The 24,355-nt window shown below is 43.0% G+C and overlaps 2 protein-coding genes across 4 annotated transcripts; both read right to left on the bottom strand.

Annotated features, from left to right (window-relative positions):
* Positions 1–10,064: 10,064 nt before the first annotated feature.
* LOC113578202 lies at positions 10,065–16,390 on the bottom strand. Of its 3 annotated transcripts, XR_003410713.2 has the most exons (9): positions 16,074–16,390; positions 14,606–15,719; positions 13,633–13,767; positions 13,333–13,507; positions 12,905–13,003; positions 12,013–12,104; positions 11,599–11,739; positions 10,871–11,167; positions 10,065–10,741 (listed from the first exon to the last, which is right to left on the bottom strand). XR_003410713.2 is itself a non-coding variant. In XM_027011320.2 (8 exons), exons 1-8 carry the CDS (start codon positions 16,238–16,240, stop codon positions 10,937–10,939), a joined length of 2,154 nt encoding a protein of 717 aa, XP_026867121.2. In that variant the 5' UTR covers positions 16,241–16,390; the 3' UTR covers positions 10,065–10,936. The 3 variants fall into 3 exon arrangements, 2 of the variants coding, with proteins under 2 accessions (XP_026867121.2, XP_026867122.2); XM_027011320.2 differs by having other exon boundaries at positions 10,065–11,167; XM_027011321.2 differs by lacking the exons at positions 10,065–10,741; positions 10,871–11,167 and having other exon boundaries at positions 11,652–11,739; positions 12,905–13,022.
* A 907-nt stretch (positions 16,391–17,297) lies between these two features.
* On the bottom strand, positions 17,298–23,732 carry kiaa2013 (KIAA2013 ortholog). The gene is made up of 3 exons (XM_027011277.2): positions 21,981–23,732; positions 20,969–21,822; positions 17,298–18,451 (listed from the first exon to the last, which is right to left on the bottom strand). Exons 1-3 carry the CDS (start codon positions 22,924–22,926, stop codon positions 18,434–18,436), a joined length of 1,818 nt encoding a protein of 605 aa, XP_026867078.2. The 5' UTR covers positions 22,927–23,732; the 3' UTR covers positions 17,298–18,433.
* Positions 23,733–24,355: the final 623 nt, after the last annotated feature.

The following is a 24,355-nucleotide window of genomic DNA, read 5'->3' as shown; positions in this document are numbered from 1 at the left end:
CCAAATCAGTATATAGTTCTAAAGAAACGTGCAAGTCAAGTTTGCAGAGAACCCATTTATACTATGAATTTAAATATTTTTGGAAGCGTGTGTAATCTGCCATGATGCTGGTCATTTCTTTAACACTGACAGTGCACAACCAAAATACGTTTTCACTCAACATGAGCCTTTAAAATCTGACTTTTTAAAAATCTGAATCTTTTGATAAAAGTTATAGTTAATTGTCATGTTTCACATTGGGCATCACATCACAAAGCGTCTGCCAGTATCTACAAGGGGCTTGGCCCTTAATAAGCCTGTCTTCAAATACCGATATATTGGGAGAATACAATGACAAAAATATACTGAATATAACTTGCCACACACTTAGCCTTTTCTGAGCCATAAGTAATGAAGTTATTTCATTATGCCAATTGTCTTTATTGTCACAGCCACCACTAAAAATCAACATGACAGTAATACCATCATGGACATTTAGGGAGTAATTCCACCAACTCCAGAACTCTAGTTTATCCCATGGTTGGTTATTAAGCTGTGTGTGAGGTGTATGAGGGCTACCCTGTACCTATTTCAGGCTCTCAGGTATCAGCTGGGCAACATGGGTCTCCAGAAGCACAGATCACTGAGCACTGCCCTTTTCATGATTAAGAGCCAAGGTGCTAATTGAGATTTTAATGGCAGGCCAGGCTGGAGCCTGTTTTGCACATCACTAGCCTCAACCACGGATCACCTGAAATGTCACGCACAGAAGATACCAGGCAGGTTGGGGAGTTTTTCACCCAAGGTCTGTAGGATCCAAACTTCAGCACAAATCAGTACCAGGGGTTTTTACATGCACACACATGGACATGCACAGAGAGAGAGAATCACTAAAAAATGACAATGGTCTTTTTTGGAGAGGAAAAAAGCTTAATGTTTTATGGAATTGCCATAACAGTGGATAGATGCTCGCCAGATGGGTTCACTAATTGTTTTCACTAATAGTTGTTTTGTAGGTGCCAGCAGACAGTGCAGCCCTAATCACTCCCTGTCTGTCTGTAGTCGTGCTCCAGTTCAGAGCTAGCAGGAGAGCAATGCCCATGCTGAGTCTGTCCGCCTCAGGGCAAAGGGGTTAAGGGCTGCCACGCTTCTGCTTCCCTAATGTGACAACAAAATGAAACTAAACCATAGCTGGTTAGCACCAAATACAAATTTAACTTCATCAGACAGACTAATATATAAAACGATGTGCCACACATAGCAAAGTTGCACATGTAAAAGGAGTTTAGACCTTCCCTCATCAACAAAAAATATTTGACGTAGTCTTCCTTCAATAATCCTCTTGATGCTCACGCAGATGGTAAGAAATGAATGTGTCAGCAATGATGGTTTTTTTATGTAGTCCCTAGAACTTAGCACAACATTAGCCGTGCCTGTATTCCAGATCAGGTCAGGAGTTGCTGCCGAACGCTATATTTATTTTCCATTGTCCTCCATTTTCCTCCTCCCAGTTTAGTCAGTCAAATTACCAATACAGCGGGCTGTGTCTCTACCCCTTGGCATGTCAGTACTGCTGACCCAGGACAAACCCTGGAGCCCTGATTCTTTCCTCCTCAACAATATATAAAGCCCGCCTTGCTGTCATTTTCAGCCAACATCTCTGAACCGCCCTGTGATGCCTCATTGCTGAACGCTTCATCGGGCTCGTGAGCAGGAAGACAGCCAGCAGGCTTGTGCTTGCCTGCGATGAGCAGAGGCGCGAAGGGCCCGTCGGCCGCTCGGTTCCCTTGACAACGTGACCGGTTCAGTCATCTGATGAGGCACCTCTGCAAAGCCACGCAGGTCTCTGGCTTGCTGCCGCATCCTTGGACCAGGTGCACAGATGTGTTATGGTAGATTCCAGTCTGGCAGATTGAAAGCCTTAGCCAGGCTTTGTCTTTTTCTCTTTCCAGTTCTTCAGTTTTAAACGGTTATTTAATGAATGCAGGCGGCCTTATGTTGTTTTAGGATGAAAACTGAGCAACATCATTTTGCAACGATGAAAAGTAACTTTGAATAACTTGTCAAAGTGCCAAATGACAGACGGAAGCTTGCAGGGTAATTCTAGTAATATTAGAGAGTGTATCTTCTTATAGGTAAAGGTATGTTTGAATATTACTGAAGTTTTAAAACTTCTACAGTGGGTATAATTATATTGTTGCTAAAATTACATTTGCTGAAAGTAGACAGACCTGTGTTCCACAGTTTAATTGTCACTGAGGGTAACCTTAATTTGCTTTGCCTACTTTAGCAGATTTTGACAGAAGGTAAATTATATTTACTGCATTCCTCTGTATGTGGGGTAAGGACTTCATGTGACTTCTGATGTTCATTTTCTAATAAGGACAGGTGATTTTATACTTACAGCTCACTTGTGACAGGCTACATAAAAGACAGCGGTCTGACTCACCGAATATTAAAATTAAAATTACTTCAGGTAGGTGAGTAAGATTATTGTTGTGAATTTTAGTGTCCTTTACCTTAATGGCCTTGTGTCTGGACATGTTCCCCTAACAAGCACTAATTTGGAGTTATTAATTAATAGAATCTACACTGCTTTCGTTTTGCTTATTTGTCCTCCAAGTTCAGCCTGGCAGAAGCTTAGATTTTCATACATGACCTTTAGTCAGGAAGTTTTGCCATAAACTTGCTGAAGCCACACGGGGACTCTCAGCCCAACCGATTCCAACCGCTCCGCGCAAATCTTGTCGCGCTGTTTACCGGCACTCAGCTCTTCGCCTGTCGTGTCATAGCACGCACGATCAGGGGACGGCACGACAGCAGGGGCAGTCTCGCTCCACTGTTGATGCTGTCTCCACGGCAACGTACCGTGGACGTGCACCGTGTCCGGGAGTAACGGTGTCGCCGGTGCTGTTATGTGACTAGTGCAGACGAGTTAGCAGCGGACTGTTGCCCAGCAGTCATTGCTTGTTTGTTTTTGTTTTTGTTTTTGTTTTTGGGGGGGGGGGGGGGGGGTTGTCTCATTTTATTGGGGTGAGCAGCGTGTTTTGTAGCCCACTCAGCGTGAGACGTTTGCGTGAGACTCTGACTTACTGTTTGGGTGCGTACTGACATAATACGAATCCATGACACAGTGTGAGTCAGGATTGTCCTGAATTTGTGAATGCCTGAGCACACCGGTCTTGATTCTAGGGCAATGAACACTCTTTTTTTTACAGCAGATCATGACCAGATGCAAATAAATCATTATTTTTTTAAGTAAATAAACAGTAATATACAGTAAGTGTATTACTGCGGTCCAAAAATTCCCTGAGAGAGGCCAAGAGGAAAGCGTTTCCTTCGAGGTTCTCCAAAAAGCGACTGGAATGCGTAACCTAGCTATCCAAAATATGAGAACTCTGACCCGCGGAATTACTCACACATATTCATGTCTCTCAGAGGAATCTTGCAGCTGATAATGTGAGACGGTCTGTCGTGCATGTCCTTCCAGAATTGAACCTGTCAGCAGCACGTTCGCACGCTGGATGACACCGCCAGTCTTATCACTGGGACGTAGCCACAATCCAGCAAGAATGTCACCTCTAATGAGCAGCTGTTGACCGGAGCAGTATACCAACATTTCCTTCCCCATTCACAAATCATTAAGGAGAGTTGCTAAAAATAACCAGGAAGGGCTTTTTCGAACGCGGCCGTGAAAGTCTGGTTGACGTTTAACCGTCTGCAAAAAGGCATTTCCTTCGGGTTTATTCTGGATTTCACTGCAGAGTAGCAATCATGACATCCGTGTAACGAATGATTAAACAGTCATCGCAGTCTAGGTTTACACTCATTGAGCTCTACAAGGCCCAAGGGAAAATGGCTAGATTCTGCTCTAAAGATGTTCATTAAAAGATCAATAACTGTTCGGCAAATCAAACTGTGGTCAGGGTGAACTCAAACTCAAACCCCCCACCCTATGTACCCCCACCCCCATCCACTCTATGTACCTCAAACCCCCCACCCTATGTGTAAAAACATTGATATGCTCTTTTATCTCCCAGGTTCTTGGTATTACCATGAAAATAAATGGTAAAACAAGCGAATTATTTGGTAATTAGTACAGGAAAATTATGTAACTACCAGGTACTTTTGAAAGACTTCAGAGAACTAGTTAAAAATAAGTTTTAGTGGAATTCACAAAGATCGCCAAAATGCAACTGGAGGCATATGAGAGGAGACCTTAATCTTGGTTTAAAAAACCTCGTAATCCAGTTTTAAATACCAAACTCTAAAATTAGATATTAATAAAATGCAATGTGATATCAAACAAGGACTGTAAATCAAAATCAAATTTTGTGTATATAGAGATTAGCTTTAAGAAATTCTGAAATAAAACCTGATCATTCAAGATAAGTACCAGTGGATCTTAAAATGTTATTCCATTCCTGGAGCATGGACCCAACTTCCAAAAGAGCTGTTTGTGGTAACTTTTTTATTTATTTATTTAGTTAGTTTTACCTGAACCTGAATGGCCAAGTTAAACCTTGTTGAAGTGTCATTTGGGTGGCAGATGTAACAGCTACTAACATTTAGCACTGTGCTGTCTAAGATTGCTGCATTATGTCACATGGGGTACAGGAAAAGCAATGGTTTACCAGAACTCATGGAAAGGTTTGGTCCCACCCTGCGTACTTGGGCTCGCCACGGCAACCCATAGCTCCTCCTCATGGCCTGCACATTCCCGCCCACTCCGTTACATCATAACCCACGGATCTGCTGCTATCCATCCGGCTCCATTCCAGGCTGTTAAGAGGCCCCCGCATGACATGAGTGTTAAGCTATAACCTCTGTGCCATCGCCTTTCAAAGCGATAAAGCTATTTTAGCATAACTAAGACCTAATTCGATATATTTAGCCTCTGTTGGGGATATTTTTAAACCCAGTCGCTCAGATGGGGCCACACAAGTCCTCGTCGCTGTTAGATACCTGTTTGTTTGTTCATCGGCTTACCACTAAGATCACATTTTGCAATTATAAGTTCATATATGGAATCCACAGGGTCAGTTTTAGCTCGTCACGCAGACCCTTAATACAAAAGCTGCAGAGCATTCCAGTAACACCATCTGCAGTGACACTGTCACCATGCCGTGCTGTGGTGCTATCATAAAAAATTGACAATCTTATCTCTTTGTCTAAATGCTAGAAGACAAAGCAAGTGAAAAATGCAGTGAATGTTCCTTATTTCCAGTCAAACCAACCACCTCATCGTAATGCAGGCAACTGTGAGCCCACTTAGTTTCCATTCTCACACAGAAGGCCACGGTAATGTGGGAAACACTGCACCACAGAATGGGGACAGATAACTTGCTCATGGGGTTTTAATGAGTCGAGAATGACGTTGTTCCATTTGGGGGCCCATGCTATAGCTTGAGGCTCTTTTGTAGAGTATATCGACGAATGGGTAAGAGAGAAATTAACTAATTACCTAATAAGGCCCCCAACCTAGGATCCAGAAAGAGTGAAACGACTCTTTGTTCCACTGGTGTATAAACACCACCACCTCTAGTACATGCTGAAGTAACAACTATGGTGCTTTTAAGTTTACAGGGAAGGGCATGTGGGTTTAAATTCTTGTAGGCCTCCTGTAGCGTTCTACAAAAAGATGGGTCAAATGTATATTTCCACATTTTACATGTGGAAGTGTGTGTGTGTGTGCAAGTGTCTGAAGTGCCTACAACATTTGTAATGATGTTTTTTAACATTTTCCCATCTCACTGACTTGATCTTTAATGGCATAGACTATAGCCGAATGGAATAGCTTAAACATGCCATTTTTTTGTCACGGAATACATTTCTGGGTCGTCCTCGAGCCAAAATTAAGAGAAGGTAACGTAACCTCAATTCCCTCTTTGTTCCTCATATATCCCATTTGTTTCTCCAGTTGTACACTCAAGTGCTGCATAAATCCATTAGTGCTCCTGTAAGAGTCATTAAACTGTCTTTAGTGTTCCCGGTCCACTCCCCGGGAGCCTGCTGACAGATATGAATGTCTGACCGTGGGCTTCGAGCATCCCTGCCGTGGCTGATGTTGGAGCAGCAGTGTGTTCAAACGACAGAAAGAAGAAAGGAAAAAAAGATGCCAGGAGAAGACATGCATGTCCCCCAGGCCAACATCATCCTTTTTAAAATTCCACATTTCAAGGGCGAGCACGTGGACCAATCCTGGTAGTCATGCCATATACACACGGCAGTGGGCTCTTTAGGGCTTCTGGTTTCTTTCTCCTTTGTACATTTCCCATTCTTTATGACTAACGGTAGTGGTCACCTACTCTGCGACCTCCCATAATTCTTCGGGGTTTTGCAGGCTTACATCGCAGGCAGTGAGCCGGCGAGATGGTAATTAAGGGCACTCCGTTGTTCGTTTTGTGCGGAAGGGCGGGTACTCCTCTGGGCCGAACGTCTGGCAACCCTAGCCGTGCCATTTGGCCACAGAAGAACCATGAACGGGGGTGGTGGATAGGGACCTGCATATTTGGCCCTAACGTCCATCGCCTCGTGCCAGAGTGGCTGGTGCACTGCATTCCCACGTCTGCTGCCATTTTTGGGGTGGAATGCGATGCACCCCCCTCGCGCAGGGAGCCTGCACATGATGGACTCACTCTGCAGACGAATGCGCCGAAGTGATTGGAGTTAAAATCCCACCGTGAAGAGTCCTCTCTAGCACTATTCTTTTCTTTAGAATGGTCTCTTGTTTTAGCGCAGACTTATTTCTCCCATATAATGTGATGCATTTAGGTAAAAGGATGTGACATTTGAAGCAATGATGCTTCCGTACAGGTGAAAGAGGGAACCCATATTTATTTATCGGACCTGTGCTCTTATGAAGTGGATGTGAAATCATGAAGTCCATATTTGCCTGAGGGGGAGAAGAATGTTTTGCCTTTAAAGCATTATTTGGACAGTGGCCTCATCTGTATGGTCACCATGGTGATGTACTTCATACTAGTGCAGGAAGGTACCAAGCCTTATTGCACTGGTGTGTGAACATGCATTAACCTGCCCTTTAAAACTGGATAGGCATTATCTGCTGCAATATGCTGGGTTTACAGGGAAGTCCGCAAAGCTGCCGCGGGGAAGTATTGTCTATGACCATATTGATTAGGAAATTTGCCTTTTGCAGTATTGAATATGAAATGTCAGTGGTTGTCTCCTGTTTAAAGATCATACTGCAAGAACAACGTGTGAAGTTCAGCTCTGCTCCTTTAACCATTTAAATGGATACGCCAGAATGACAACACATACATCTGCAACTTCTCTGCAGCAAGAGGATTGAGTGTGTGAGCTACGCGCCGGGAAACAGTCATCCTAGGGAAGAGACACGTAAAATGCTAAAACGTGCAGATACTCGGCTGAAAATCTATTAATCTGAAACTGTTTACATGATACAGGTGGAGAGGGTGGAGTGTCGATGCCGTATCTTGTTGTGTGAGGTTTTGGTGGGCTATATCAGTGTGCAGAAGGGAAAGAGCTGTTTCTGGTGGCCATGGGGTTTGGAGGAAGGGCACACACAGATCCCCTGCCCCCTGTGACAGCTATATTATCTATTGGAATGCGCACCGAGTCATTTCCAATAATGACGACGCCAACTCCCACACCTCCAACCAAGTGAGTGTGGCTGACATGCAGAGAGAGGAGAGAGAGAGAGAGAGAGAGAGAGAGAGAGAGAGAGAGAGAGGAAGAAAGGGAGGGTGATAGACAAAGAGAAATTGTTGTTAGCTTGACACAGAGACCCTGTATTCAATAAGATGTGACATAGAGGTTAATTGCTGAGCTAATAATTTTAATTAATGTTGTTTCCTTTGACGTCAGTAAATATAACAATAGAAATAATAAAGTATGCATGGGAGGGTCTCAGAGGGAGAACAGTCCCTCCAGTTAGCCTTTCATAACGCATGCTCTTTTCATGACTCGCAGGGTCTCCTTTGTAGAAAAAGGGGGAAATAATTGCGTGACTATCAGTTACAAGGACAAGCTCTGAGTCAAACTCAACCCTCTATACGCTGCTCTGTTGTACTTATTGAAAATGCCTCTCAGAGCCTCCTTCAATGGGAAAATCCTCAAAGAAAAGCACTAAAGCCCTACTAAGTACTTTTAAATCCTCTCTGACTCATTGAGTTGCACTGTTTTACCTTGACTTGGCTTAGCAGTATTCAGACTGTGCCCACAGACTTGCCTCAAATGGACAATGAGGAAAGAGACACACACACACACTTATATATAAATCTCTCATGTCAAAACGAGTTGTTCTATGGAGTGATCTGAGGTCTTTTCTAAGCCAAATGTGTCCTCATATTTAATTTCTCCTTCACACTCAGTCTTTGAAGGCTCTTTCTTGCATGTGAAATCACTCAAAGGTTAAACCAACATTGTCCCCTAGTGTACAATGATAGAACCAACTGCATACCAGTGTGGGCCATGGTAACACCGGAGACGGTTAGCTGCTAACATTTATTTGGTTTTATTAAGTAAAACTTTAAAGAATATCAATGGACAATATTTTAGCGTATTAATTACTTCTGAATGAGGGAATGTCATTTTAATTTTCTGTTACTATCTGTCTTGTGGGCTGTTAGTGAGAATAAAGGTTTCCTCCAGAAAAGTATAGGTATGTGTAAATATTTTCATAACTGTGGATTTCTTAAGGAAGTCATAGACGATGCCTTTGCTTTTATTGAACCTGTTCAGAGAATGGATGCACAGACCTATAAACAATCTACTGTTAAAGGTTCCCTATTGTGGAAAACCGAATTTCCCTTATTTTACTGACATAAAGAATTTTGAAATAATATATAATTATTGTTAAAGTTTCATAACACACCGTTCACTCCACAAGTACATGCAGTCTATAGATGGGATCTAAGATGCAAAAAAAGCCTGCTTTGAAATGACTGTTTCTCTGAGGCCATGGAACAACCCATTAACATATCTCCACCTATTCTGTCCTGCCCACCTACATTGCAGTTATCAGCTTTGAGTGCTTTTTAAATGAGGCACAATACAGGACAACCAATAAGAACAGAGATCATTTATTTTCTATCCATCTTAAAGGTGCACTAACAGCCTGTTTAATTCTATGGGATAAAGAGAGGTTGGAAAATGGTCATATAATAATGAATTATGACTGTTTTTGGAACATAAAGCCACATAAATATTGTAAGTAGATATTAAGGAAAAACTTTAAATGTTATTCTAAAATCTAAATAGAATTATGATTTTGTGTGTGTGTGTGTGTGTGTGTATGTGTGTGTGTATGTATATATATATATGTATGTATATATATATATATATATATATATATATATATATATATATATATATATATATATATAAAATTCTGGGGGAGAAAATCAAACAAACCATTTTTCGAAGGCACTTTATCTTTTAGTTACCATCATAATCATAATCAGGTTTGGTTCATTTATAACCAAACCATATAGTTTATTATATATATACACACACACACACACACACACACACACATATATATACATACATATTATAGTATATAATATCATATATTTTGTTACTTTTTTGCACTACTCTGAAACCCTATTTTAAAAACACCACATTCATCATATTTCTGGCAGTGAGATGACTTGACTTTTGCTGATGAGCTAATGATAACTCCATTTTACTCCATGTGCGCTAGCTAATGGACCACCCCCCACCCAGTAACCGCCCGCCCGCCCTAGTAGTTCACATCCCCCCTCACGCTTACACGCTCCTGGCTCGGATGGCTGGAGGTAGTGGGAGCGGAGTGTGCCTCAGCCGGGCAATTAACGGCAGCCTTCATTTGACAGGAGCACAATGGCTCCTTCCGGGCCGGTGCCTGAGTCTTTTCGCGGTGTATTATTACGGGGCTCCCTTTCCCACATCCCCCTTCTTCTGAGGGCTGGGACCTTCTCCATAGAATTGCATTCCAGTCCCACTAATGAAGCTCATTTAGTTAGTGGGCTGTGAAGTCGGGGGTGGAGGGGTGTACGATGACGCCGACCGAGGCAGAGCTGACCCAGGCGAGCAAAGCAGGACACAAAAGCTGCAGGAGCGTCGTTTCTACGCATTTAATAAGTCTTCTAGAAGGTTCTAAACAAAAGACACAACGAATGGCCATTTTGATGAACTAGCTCTGTTATATGTATGGAAAGGATGACAATCACTTAATTTAGAAAAAATAAAAGAACAGGATAAACACACCCACAGTGGCTAATAGATAAAAGAAACAATGTTCATTGCACAGTCGAAAATAGCATCATAGCCAATCAACAGGCAGCATAAAGCTTAGAAGCAAAGCAAAATGGCTAAAGGTATACTGTAGTTTTAAATTAGATCTATGCACTCCAGGACAAAATGATTCACTGTTTGGGCTTACCAGCAGAAACACCAGCTTGGTGAAGCCACGGATCTTTTAAAACTGAACTTTTTTTTCCCTACACATTTACATTTACAGTATGTGGCCCACGCTCGAAGCCAGTGTGTCTTACGTATTCATCACAATGACTGTGGTGTGTGCTCCCTGGGATAATGTTCACTCACTGCGCGTGACTAAATAAAGAGCTTTTTCTCCCCCCAGTCAGTTTGAGATGAGCTACTGCAGTTCAGTTGATGGCAATGCTTAAAACGGAGGGTATGGCAATTCAAGGTAGAAACACAATAATAGCTGGTGCTTTTGTGCTTGGCACTGATCCTGCTATACTTCTGGTTATTCCAGAAATAGAGGGCATGCCTAGAAAACAAAACAAAAAAACAAACAAATCATTTGAGCCTCTATTCTCGTTCCTGACTGAAGCACCTTTCATGTGTCATATGTTTATAATAGTCATCAAGCAGAACGTGTATGCATAAGAGGCATTACCTCATGGATCCATGTTCAGAAATCCAATAGAAAAAGCCATGGGTATTTTTTTTAAGTCATTCCAGTTTAGCAGTGTGGCACCAGGCCTGGCAGTAGCGCCTCTCCGTGGCTGTGTGGGCCAAAGCCGCCCTCCTCACCCTGCAACGGGCTAACCCCAGAACCTGGTGCTCCGTAGCCATCCGGCTGGCTCTCCACCTGGGCCGACACGCACACGGTGCCCTCAAAGCCCTCCAGCCTGGGCCGAGGCTCGGCCGCAGGGACCGGCGTGGTGCTTCCGCTCTGCACCATCACACTAGACTGCGAGATCCACGCGAAGGGAAAAGAAATTCATATGTTGCATTAGAGAATCTTGGCTGCTTGGCCAAAGTGAAGAGTTGTTTTCCAGCCTTTGCACAGAGCTTGAGGAGTGCTGTAGCTTGTTGTTTTTAGCTAGGCACGGTAAATGCCTTTCTACCGAATCAGCCAGTGAGCTCCTCCACAAACCAGTAAAGTAGGTCTGATGACTTCTAATATAATGCTTCCCCTGCATTGCCCACACACATCAGTAACTTCACGAAATTGTGTTCCTTTGACCTTCCCTTTGAGCATCACTGTGCAAAAGGCAATTCTCTTCTTCACGCACACACTCTTCTCAAACACATCTGATCGGACTTGACCCCAAAGTGCTAAGTCCTTCATTAGCCTTTATAAGCCTGAATTCTCAGGTATCCCTATACAGGCTTACTCACATTGCCCACGGAGACGCTGCTCCCTATCAGTGCCTTCTTCTTTCTGGAGAGGTTGGGGTTCCAGTGGCAGACCAGACTGTCGTTCTGGACACTGTAATTTTTGTGACCAATCAGCCAATAGGTGTTCATTTTTCCTTTGCCCTGAATATGATTGAGGGAGAAATAGAGGTGAAGAGATATTTATGGAGATATCTTAATTTCATCACTCTCATATTAATGAAATATTTTTGCTCAATAAATTAATAAAATTAATGTAACTATACCACTCAAAGCATATATGGTATGGTACTGTAAGTCCAGAGGAAGATTCTGAGCAGTTTCATGGTGGAGGGCTCCCTCTAGTGTTCAAAAACTCAACCGTACACCTTTAAAGTCACCATACAGACCAGCTCATATAGCAGAAATGACTCTCACCTTCACCTCAATCTCTCCCCTTAGTTGGAGCTCATATGCATTGTCCTTCATCAGAGCCAGGTATGTTGCTGAGCTCGTATGGATCTTCTGAGCTACAATAAACCAGAGGATACCATCCTTCAATGGCCAGTGCACTTTTTTAGGTTCTTTCTTATAATAAACATTATTTCATTAAAATGGATTCACCAAATGGTGTAAACCCTTAAACTCTAAACATTGTAACTACATACCTTTCATATAAGTTTCAGTCATTACTAAACAATTCATAAAATTTCACTCTCTATATCAGACTGGTTCATGATTTATCTCATGTTAAAAGGGCACACGGTTTTATGCAAGGGGAAAACAAGACCTCTTTGATGTACCAAAGTAAGAGTGAATGAAGAACAATTCAGCCATGACTGAAATGGCTGTCTGTCACTATGGTGATGTAGTGACTGAAAATATTCATGAACACTACGGCGGCAGTAAACACTAAAGCTGATTAAATGTGTCCTGACACGACATCAGTGGGAAATCCCAGTGGGTTCACATGTAGTGCAGTAAGCAGCATTAAAATCTCATAACCATCAGAGGTTCACCAGTTATCTGGCAGAAAAAAAAATCTACTTCTTGAAAAATGTCAAGAGATGAGCATGTTATGGGCCACATATCAGAGAAGTCTTCTAGAACACTGCCAGACCGCATCACTCAAAAGACATGCCAACGGACACGGAGCTGGAGACTACTGATTTTGTGAGGGGTGTGTTTTTAATTTAATTTGTATTTTTGTTGTCTGGTGTTTTTTTGTTACTGCTGTTATTATTAACAGTAACCTAACACATTGTTATGTCACTGTTAATAATAAAAACTATATTCACAATAAACAAGCTGTTCCAGAAGGTATACGTACGCAGACTGGTGGACTCCATTCTGGAGGCGGTGTTTACAGTGTCTCCGAACAGGCAGTACCTGGGCATCTTGTAGCCCACAATACCGGCTACACATGGGCCTGTGGCACGAAAGAAAAGCTACAAGATATTCCCCGACATGCTCATAAAGACAACAAAGCCCCTCAAAATCTAAGGAAAGAATCAGGAATATGCTATGTGATCTAGATTACTTGACATCAGTGTAAGTTTACATGTACCACCTGCATGTCTTATACGCTATGAGACGTGTATTGCTTTGATGTGACAGAAGACGCAAATAATATTGTATTCATTGCCTAAATGTCATTCAGTTCGGAAACTCATTTCTTTCACTTAGATATGTATTCAAAACAATGATAAAACATGTAAGGTTACAACCCATGACTTCCTTTCTCGAAGTCCCACAAACCTGTGTGTATGCCAGCTCTGAGCTGAAGGCGTTTACTTTGCATGTGGGGTATGGCCACCTGTCTCACAGCCGCCACCAGGTCCAGGGACATCTTGGCGATCTCGTCTGCATGCCTGTCCCCGTTCCTCTCTGGAAGTCCACTCACCACCATGTATGCGTCACCTATAGTCTCCACCTGTTCCCCAACAGCACGGCAGCATCCGCCGTTTGAAACGGACACCGCCCATCTGCTTAAGCTTGGCTTGTGACGAGGGGTGTGAGCAGAATGACAAGTTTCACGCTGCAGATTGCGCGAGTTACCTTGTATACGTCGTAGGAGTCGATGCGTGTGTCAAAGCACATGTAGAGGTTGTTTAGCATCTCAACCACTTGCAGTGGAGTGCAGGAAGCTGATATAGCAGTGAAACCCACGATGTCAGAGAAGAAAATGGTCACCTGGAAAGAAGCCTGTGTGTTAGAAAAAAACATCTAGAACCGTCGCATACATTCTATACAAGCGCAAATCAACATACAGCCGCACTGTGACAATGCGGACAATCAAATCAGTCTTAAATGAACGTATGCACAAATGAATCAGTCATACGTAAGTACGTAAGTACAGGATAAAAGAGCATTCATAATGCTGCATTTAGCTGAAATTAAATGCTTTCGTTTCTGTGTTACATTGACCAAATTAAAGCTCCCATCTCTCTGGCTCTCTGTTCCTGCAAAAGTCTAAGCTACACAAGATGGGAATAAAAGCGTGAACCCTAAATGTCACCCTACAGTTATCAATATATATTTGCATTACTGAGTGCATAGACTATCTAGGTAAAGACCATGCATGGTATAACAGAGAGTGAAATGAAAATGGACATCTTCTGCAAAATCAACCCTCCATGAGAGACACCCAATTTCGCCCGTGTCCCTCATAAGCTGTTTTATCTCCTAATGAATATGGAATACCATAATTACAGGCAATTACTGCAACAATAAGAACAAACAAAATGGGAGCATGTGTTGCTTCTGTATACTACAATCTTGCCAACATATCTAATGAATATGGACTCGTTTGCGAACACTGATTTGATTTGTTAAAGGCAGAGGAATAGCACTGACCCCTTTCCCAAGGACTAGCCCTGTTTCCTAGATGTTATGTGAAAAAAGCACATGCAGTCTAGTTGAACTCCAATCCAGTTCATTGCTTCACAATGTTCTCACTATAGTTTGCAGCATAGGTTAGCACTGAGTTTAGCCCAAATACTGCATAATTATTTTCCAGGAGAGCTCTTACACTCTCGTAGCTCTCGGCATCTACGTGTTGTTTTTTGCGGAGCTGCTTGGCCACAGTCTTGGGCAGCATCTGGTGGAGGAGATCCTCGGCCAGGCGCCTCTGGGTTTTCAGGTCCTCCGTCTTCTCCCGGAGGTTGTGCGCATAGCCCTGGATCCACTCCGTCATCTGCTTGAAGGAGAGCAGCACCACGGGGTAGATGACGCAGGTGATGGTGAGCAGGCACACCTTCAGGCTGACGCCCGAGGAGACGTCCCGCCACTTCAGGGCCAGGGTGGCCGTGGCCTTGGTCAGGAAACAGTGCCGCACACTGGCCAGGGAGTGAATGAGTGTGGAGGATCCTTCTGGAAAGGAGCCAGGCCTGTAGATGAAGAGGAGGAAGCGGAGGTCTTTCGGGATGGTTTGGTGGAGATCAGCGTTCTCTCTCCAGCAGCTCTGGAAGCTCTCGGACATGTTCTGGAGGACTGACAGAGCAGCCACTGTTTGTGACCATTCCTGCTGGAATTCTGGTCCACCAGCACCCAACATCCATTGATAGTTCAGTTCCTGGAATGTAATGAGAAGTTTCAGGGCGAGCACGTCCGCCCAGTCTGGACTGTGCTTCAGAAGCCCAATGTCCACATCTTTGACACCTGATGAGACTAATATCTTTTCGATCACCAGAGTGAAAACAGGGGTCCCATTGCCTCCCCTGTGCTCATCTCTCCACGTCATATTGCCGAACTCCGAAATATCGGACCAAAGCTTCCGACAAAACTCGAAGAGCTCTGCGCCACATGGCCGCCCCAGTCTGTCTGTTTCTGTCCCCGAGCAGTGGCTACTGACCAGCGACAGGACATCAGATGGGCAGCCCGTGACCACCTTGAGCTCACCATGAGCACTCCCTCCCTCCAGGCAGGCGTTTCTGGCCGCCTGAAGCTCGGCAGTGAGTTGGAGCACAGCACGAGTCCTGCACGAGACCAGCTGGCTCGCGCAGCTCTGAGCGGCCTGCCACCGAGACAGGCTGAAGCTGAAGTCCATGGCCACAGCACAGAACAGAGCCAGGAAGGACACCACGCAGGCAACCAGGATCCTGTGAACTGTGCGATTGCTTTGGCCACAACCAGGCAGAGAGACACTGTGAAGAAAGGAAATTATAGACATGTCAGGTTGAAGCAATGACATCAGGCTTCACAGAAAATATAGCATCGCTGTAGTAAAGAAAAGTATAAATGACACATGATTATACAATGTTATTTAAAATACGGCCAAAGCATATATAGCTAGGCTCCAATATTAATCAATCAATATTAATTCATCAATATTAATTCATCAGTTGCCATAGATTACTGGTTAGCATGAACTATGTGAAAAAACATGAAAATGAGAGGAAATGGTTGAAAACCATCAACAGAGATGTTTTAGGAGATTTTTTACACAATTATTTGAACTGTTGCACGTTTTGTATTTAAGTCAAGGTTCAATCTGTTACCTGCAAATATCACATTCCCCTTCCGTCTCTTCTTGGCCTTTGGGTAAAAATCTTTTTCGAGGCTTATGTTTTCTGCTGTGGATTTTAGTTAAAGTGCCTTTTAAAGAGGTCGATGACAAGGTCCCAGAGGCGAAACAGTCCTTCTTCATGTGTTCCAGGGATGACATGAGATCCTATGTTACATGAATCGACTGCAAGTTGTTTATGCAATGTATCCACCTCCGCGTTAATAGAACTTAATAGTTAATAGTTGTTTTTTTGTCGTTATTGTTTTGTAAAATATGTCTTCATTTCGTACATTCACGCAGCCACGTTCGTCGGCTTGGCTGGGCATGACAGAATGCAATCTGTGACGCAGGGTTGGTAATTACACAGTCCGGGTTCGGATTGCATGTTGAGCCGAATGACGAGTTCCTAAGAATATATTGTACCCACCGGTAAACATATTTTGTGACTTTTTTTGTTTGTTTTATTTTGTTTTATTTTTTTCCAGATTTGCATTAGGCCTCAGTTATGTTTTAATTTGGGCATAATGTAATACACTGGAATTATATTTAACTTGTTTTAAGATCGTATATATCTTGTATTAAGGTCTCATTCTTAGCCTAACACTCAGTGTTCGAAACGTTCTGATCTTACAACACTACTGAAATTGCTTTTAGGAACATTAGGAACATAATAGTCGTTCATGATGGGTGGTGGAAATCAATGTAAGAAGTAGCCTAAGAAAATATGCTTATGGCGATTAGAAATCAACGAGATCACAGAAGCCCCGGCGAGCTCAGTAAAATATCAAGTGAGTTCACCATCCGCCTAAAATGAATGAATGAAGTTAGATTTATATAGCACATTTCAAGGAACCCAAGATCGCTTTACAGGTAACACACGCAGCTTTTACGTCAAAACACGCCGTTTTTGGCGATAAATATCTTTTATTTACCTATTTCGTTACTAGACTCATCTTTTTACGTTTAAATGATACGTATACGTATAATTGTTTTCTTTTCATCAACAATTGGCTGATGAGAAGCCTGGCATCTTTTGATACTGGGGGAAAAACCCTACAGCATTAATCTTCACTTTTGCAGAATACTGCAAATACATTGAAGAAATACAGGAAGAACGGGAGGAATAACGCTTTATTCACCTATATTAATTGTTTAAAGTTGCAAAAAAAAAAAAAAAAAAAAAAAAAAAAAAGCTTTTCAATAAAGGTTACCCGTAAATTATCCAACTAAAAGTCAGCGTCCAACATCTACGTAAGACACTAATAATATTTTTTAATTTTATCATAATCCCTAAATCAGATTTGCCCTCGCTACTGCTGCCGTCCTTACAACCATACTATACACATACATTACCCTGCATTAACACGCGCTGAGCAGACTTCTCTCCCCAACCCAAAACGCCCGCTCCCTCTTAAAAGAAACCACACTTCCACCATCATTATCCTCTCCCAGTAACACCAGTCTGCTTCGGAATAAAGCCGAATTTAGATTCTTCTCTGTGTGGAAATCCCGCTGTTTTTGGCCGCAGTGTCACGTAACTGATCGCGTGACCTTAGAAAACAAGCTGCCACACACTTAACATGATCTTTAAACTCAAGTTTACACTTTTACACCACAATTCCAGTCTCATTTGCGAAAATCAGTCTGTTTGTCTGTCTGTGTCTGTCTCTCTCTCTCCCCACAGCTGTTTGTCTTCATAATATGAAGCAATGTTGTATTTTGTCTCGAGTTACCAACTGGCAAAGACATTTCTGTGACAGAAACTCATTCTCCAACATAACAGGCTAAGGAACCTTGTGCAGTTTCTTAGTAGGACATCCTGCACCTCAAACGAAAAATGTTTCACTTTATTTGCTAGTCATTAGCAAAATGTTAATGACTAGGAAATAAATGATAACTGGAATATAATACCTAATTCCCTCTGGTTTACATAATCTCAGAACAGAATTTCAGACAAATGTCTGACAAACATTCTAGCAGCAAGCACCTTTTTCTTCGAGCCAGAAATTATGCTCACTTCACTTGTCCTTATTTATGAAATTATTGCTTTTCTCTTACATCTAAAAACTTGATGATGTAAATTAACAAGACTTCCTTTAGGTTTTTTTCCAGCATCGTGAAAGGTAAATATCTCTGTACAAAGCCCTGTCTAAAGGTTACATTTTTGTAACGTTACTCATTGTACACTGCAATGCAAACTAAATATGTTGTTTTAGCATCATGTGCAATAAATTATTGCATATATAAACTATGGATATAGTTCAGTAATAGTAAGTATTCAATAACTTAGTGAATAATGGGCACGGTGATGATCTGATCCGCTCCATTGTCCGACGCGTCATCTCTCGGAGGTCAGAGGCCATCATCATGCTGGAGACACATAGTCAACAAGAAGGTATCAGACAAGATCTGAATCCCAGATTTCCTATACATTACAGGCTCAAGTTTATTCTGATATATTCAGGTATTTAAACTTTATTAGAAAAATGTATTGAAAATCCCCTGGTTGGTACGCTGTTAGAAATTATAGACCATCTGTTGTCTTGTACATTCAGACATTTATATTAGCCATCCTCCAACGACCCCCCAGTGATCGGTTCTTGGCCACTGAACTGACTGTTTGGAGTGGCAGATCACTCTAAACCCAGCAGTGACACACTGACTCCACAGCACTCATGAGTGTGCAACACCTGCAACTGTGCCACTGGCATATTAGTGTCACTGCTGTGTTGAGAATGGATAATATTTGAGTGATGGACCAATCAGCTATGGTCAGAACTAACCAGTGATGAACAGGTACATTGTACAGCAAAAATGTTTTGTTTTTTTTTAGTTTAGTTTGTCATTTTACCTCAACACATGAGTTTGCATATAATGCAATGACCAGTGAGTGTTGGTACAACATAGGTATCAGCATTAAAGGATTCTATTAAAATAATAATGTTTAATCGTGTTAACAAGGCTGGGCGATATAGACAAAAATGAGGCAAATGTTATGATTTAAATCATGATACGGGTCTGCATGATATTTATGCAGTTGTGTAACACAACAGTTATGGGATATGGTCATTTCTCACTCAGACACTAAATTTGTCGGCTTCACACATTACTGCTGTGATGGTTTAAGAGTTCACTTTAACAATATATTTTCAAATGTAACTGTATTTTTTACGATTTAAGATAATAAATGACAAAATCAATAAAATGTTCATACTAGTACTTCACTGGATGGGTAATACTTACATCACTGCAAGAATGCTGATTCGTGATATCCTGTGCAAAATATACCGCCCAGACCTAGTTAATAACATCCACACTATGTGACGTCAACACGAGATTAAATCATTGTCTTGCCACGCATCTCCGAGGAGACGTCAAGGAAGAAGACCATCATCACAGATTCGTTAATTTAATCATAGTGAGTCAATATAAAAACACACCAAATCAAAAGTCCAACAAACACCACAAAAGGACTCTGCACGCGAGGTTTTCAAAGCTGACACTGAAGCAATCTCTTAAAAAGAAAGAAACAACAAAAGAAGACACCTCCACCCTGAATTTCCACCTCCGCGATACTGAACACGTCCACATGGTGCAATCGATGGGACCCATTCACATTTATGAACAACAAACTGAAGGGTGTTTTTTTTTGTTCAATTAGTTTGTACCACCTGTGAATAATGAAATACTTGGCTTGGTTTGATGGAGCACACACTTTAAATGAAATCTAAAGATGTACAGAGTACTAAATGACAGTCATTACTATTTAGGTATTTACAGAATTCTGTAATTCATGAATTATGAAAGTAGTATTTTTTTTTTTTGACAGACACATCAGACACGTCAGTCATTTATAAATAATGATGTAGAACATCTGGTTGAATATTTAGCTACATTGCATTCGGCCCATTGGACCAAGTATTAAAAATGCTATTCAAAGACTTCAAATGCTATTCACTGTGATGAGTGGGAAAAACTGATTTGCAAACCACTGTCTTTACGATCTCTTATGATTAAGGGACCGTCTTATACATAGAGATCATAATGTCACCTGTAGTGACCTCTGTGTGGCGCTTCTCAATACATATCACCTCATTTTCTACTTTCAGACTTGAAAATAAATGAAGGTGGTAAAAACAACTGCTTTGAAATGATTAACGTGTAAACAAACAGGAAAATAAAGATGATGGAGAAAGGAGAACTGCACAGAACCAAGAACCCAGTATTCCCACTCCGAAGAAGAAAGGTTTGAAGGCACAAGTGAAGAGTTTATGCACAAATTTCTTGACAATTAAACTGCAGTGGTCCGTGCTGCTCACCACTCGATGAAAGGACTCATTTACATTGTACTTTTCCATGAACTGTAATACGCATAGTGGACTTGAGAAAAAGGACAAGCAAGTCTTTGTTTCAAATCAAGAGGGAAATTACATTCAAGAAATTTGTGCAACAAGACTCATTTGCAACTAGTTATTCTGCAAACTGAGAACACCAGTGTTTGCATAAAAAAATAAATATTTAATTACTTTATGACTCAATTAATTTCTAATTGCATCAATGAGAATAGAGGAAAGATGAAAAGGAAAACTTGAGCAAGACCATCGAGAGCCAACGCAATGACACTCGTGCTTCCAGTTAGCAAAAAGTTCACGTCAGGAACCACCCAGGCTGATGATTATAGAGAATTTTGCATAAGCAAAATTTTGGTAAATTGTACGTTCGATTAGCAAAACCAATCATCACTTTGATGTTTCCAGAGGTGCAAATGTCTCTGGAAGCAGAATTTGAGAATTAGCGACTGAAACAGAGTGAAAGGTGGGGGGCGGGGGGGACTTGACACCACTAGTCACCACCCAAGAGTCGACTGGCGTTCCCTCTGGTCTATACCTTGCTCCTGAAGAGCGGCTTGGCGCCGGGGCCGCAGTACTCGTTGTAGATGAGCTTGAAGAGGAAGAGGTGGAAGAGAGTGATGAGCGAGGCCACGCTGAACCAGAAGAGGAAGGGCAGGCCTGGGTACTGCTTGGCCATGTGGTCCTCATGTGCCAGGATGGCCTTGACGTGCAGCGTGTGCCGCAGGTCCTGCAGGTGCGTGAGGTCCGTGGCGATGTACAGCAGCGGTGTGATGGGCTGCGTCACCAGCACTGGGAAGGTGTGTCCGCGCGCCTCCGACGTCAGCTCCACGGGCTCGTTGGTGCAGCCAGCCTCGCACGCGTACAGCTTGACGGGCGTCTCCTGCGGCTTGACCGATACGTGCAGGAAGGGCTTGCCCTCGGCGTCCTGGAGCACGGCCAGGCTGATGGCGTCGGCGTTGTAGCGGATGCCGCGCAGCGAGTAGCTGTTGTGCAGCACATCCGGGTCAGCCTGGAACTGCAGGTGGTGCTCGGTGAACTGCAGGCCGCCGAAGCTCAGTACGGTGCCCTGTATGAGGCCGTGCGCGCCTGCCGCCACCAGCGCCTTGCAGCCGCGCTTCTGCAGCGTCAGCGTCCACAGGTTGACCAGCTGCAGGATCTGCGCCGTGCTGCTCACACGCCCGGGCCACAGGTTCTCGGCGTGCATGGTGGCATGGCCGCTGAAGCAGTGGTCAGCGTAGCTCAGGCTTGACTCCAGTCGCTCCCGCACCTCCGCAGGCACGCCAGGGTCCAGCAGAGGCGCGGCAGAGGCAGAGAGGATGTAGTAGAGGGTTGTGTTGACCGTGCGACTGGAAGGAGTGTGGGCATCAGTGATTTTAATAATCTCCACACCTAAAAGATAACACAGATTGATCAGCAGGACAGTGATTCCACTTAGTTTTTATATTATCTTGTGTAAAAATGCATTACACCATTTGCTTTAAACTATTTAGACTGAAGATGTTAGTAAAATGTTTGACAGCAATAACGTCAGCATTTGGTGGACTTGCCCGATATGAAAAGATCCATCCACGCCTGTTGGTGCTCCTGTACCAAATCTTCCATGTTGGCTTGTAGCACCTCTGCCATCTCCTTCTTGATGGCCTCACGGAGCTTGCCATACGTGTCATCCATCTTGGAGAGGTCGATGGGCTCGGAAGTGTGAATCACGCTCACTATGTTCTCTGTGTGCTCCGACTTGGAGGGAACCTGGAAGCGTGGGCTCAACCTTTTCGAGGCCACCACCACCAGTACGGTGTCCTTCTTCTCTGTGAGCACCTTCCCCATGGACAGCACGAAGTCCCGGTCCTCCACCTTCTCCGCGACATTCCTGAAAGACGGCGACTCCATGGACACCTCGAATAAGGCAGCTTTGTCTGTTGGGTTGCTTATGTGGACCCTCTGAAGGTAGACGTTCGGCCTGCTACGGTGAGCTATGTATTCCTCACGCACGACCACACAGTCTCGGGACGACTTCGAAGTGCCCACCAGGATGCACCGAGAGGAGACCACAGAGCCTTTCCGGTACCACAGCATCTTAGCCTGGGCCTCAGATTGCTTCCCTGCTATTTGCCACCGTACTATGGGTGAATATTCTGTCTGGTGCACTGGGGCAGAACCTGGCTGTGAGCTTGAGGTTACCCAGAGCTTATTAGAATCCACATCGACCAACATGTGTCCGTTACCTGTAACAAACGGTACTGATCCTTCCATCTGAGATGTGGCAATAAGTCCCTCTCCACGATCCACCAGTGCCGTCCATCTGTTAACATCAGTCTGAAGGCAGAATCCAGTAGCTCCTCCATCCTCTCTGAACATACTCACCAACCTCAGAACTCCGTCTGAGCTTAAGTACCAGTAAAAAATAAGGAAAAGAAGAAAGCCAACCAAAACACGTCGGGCCCAGCTGCTTGACAGCAAACCAGGAAGTCCCTTTAATCTCTGCTGAAGCCACATGGCTTTTGTTTTGCACTTGATGCGCCTTGATCTATCCAGCCCAATTCCTTTCTACTTCAGAGGTGATCCAACCAATAAAAGATCGAAATCTAAACGGGTCATTAAATGACTTCCTGAGAGCAACAGACCGGAGTGGCAAGAAATTTTAAAAATGTAAATATTAACCAGGTCGCTAATCTTGTAAGCCCTGACTCAACACCTTTTGAATGAACACTAAAACTGAAGCAAATATAAGGTGCAACTTACCATTCTACGCAGCTACTAGTACTGACGCCCCGAGGTTTGACGTTAGTTTCTAACGCCAAGTTAGACAACACACATTATTCCTCAACTCCCTAGCTAGCAAAGGGATTCATTATTTATCCAGCTTTGGAATGTCCTGAAACTTCACCCATGGTAAAAGAGAGATCCTCACTTTAACTACGATAATATTCAGCGCGTTTCGCACTCGTAACTTTCCAAGCTGGTTCGCCAGTCAGCTGACTGCCATTGCCTTACTGAGGCGGGCAGCTGGGCAGCTAGCCAGCTAGCTAACGCTGGCTATTCAAGATTCACTCGACTTTCTTACGATTTCAACGGTGCTGTCCGTTGACTTCCGCAATGCGTTCTCGGTCCTTGGGATCTCCAGGATTCATTCAGTTTCTCCCCTGGTTTAAATCCGTGAATGATCGAGTGAAGCTGGCTAGTTGTCAACCTCCTAAGTTGACATTTCTGGTTTGCAGAAATTGCCGTAAAGCAGGCTGTATGTAAATCGGAAGTGTCGTGGCTGAAAGCAAAGGACGTCGTGAAGCGTCATGACGCAAGCCCTGTTCTCAGATCAGCCTAGTCTGCTTCTCCACTGGTCTTTGAGACCATGTTATTGTAAGTGCAGCGGTATTGTAGTAATTTCTTTTAAGTCCCTTGTAAATTAGCATATGTCTACGCCTACTTTTGAAAATAATGAAGAACCTATGATGGCTGTTCAAGTTTTATTTTAAATGCTCAACTACACAATTTATTGAGCCTTCATTTAACTAGTGCCTCGTGGATTCAGTGTGTGTAGGTTTTAAAATCAAATACGACAATTAACTCAAATTAAATTACCAGCTAATTTAATTTTTAGCACTTGTCCTTGCGAATATCCTAAATATGATGCTATGACACAGTCAAAGATGTTATAGATAAATAAAACAGTGCAGTAGCGCCTCCGGGAGTCTACTGTAGGTACAGGCGGACTTTCTGAGCTTTAGCATATCTGTAAAACTTGCTGTAGTAGAATAGAGCAAATGCAGCCTTCCACAATTCATCTACGAAATGACGATTTTCTCTTAGACAATAAACTGGCGCATATCAATGGCATTTTTAATTTGGCCCACAGCAGTACACAAAAGGCTGCTTTACAAATGCGTCCACACAGCAATTACTTTGGTGGTTTTAGAGAAGTAGCCTG

Source organism: Electrophorus electricus, chromosome 18 (assembly GCF_013358815.1).
Source record: "Electrophorus electricus isolate fEleEle1 chromosome 18, fEleEle1.pri, whole genome shotgun sequence".
Lineage (NCBI taxonomy): Eukaryota > Metazoa > Chordata > Actinopteri > Gymnotiformes > Gymnotidae > Electrophorus > Electrophorus electricus.
The sequence above is the reverse complement of the archived record's forward strand: the minus strand, read 5'-3'. Positions and strand labels throughout refer to the sequence as shown.

Bases quoted from the DNA above. Each gene is read 5' to 3' on its own strand.
- LOC113578202 (XM_027011320.2), bottom strand. From the start codon at position 16,240: ATGTCATCCCTGGAACACATGAAGAAGGACTGTTTCGCCTCTGGGACC. The intron at 15,720-16,073 runs GTAACAGATTGA...CTTTCTTCACAG, and splicing joins GGGGAATGTGATATTTGCAG to TGTCTCTCTGCCTGGTTGTG. The intron at 13,004-13,332 runs GTTTGTGGGACT...TTCGTGCCACAG, and splicing joins CAGAGCTGGCATACACACAG to GCCCATGTGTAGCCGGTATT.
- kiaa2013 (XM_027011277.2), bottom strand. From the start codon at position 22,926: ATGTGGCTTCAGCAGAGATTAAAGGGACTTCCTGGTTTGCTGTCAAGC. The intron at 21,823-21,980 runs GCAAGTCCACCA...GTTATCTTTTAG, and splicing joins GATGGATCTTTTCATATCGG to GTGTGGAGATTATTAAAATC.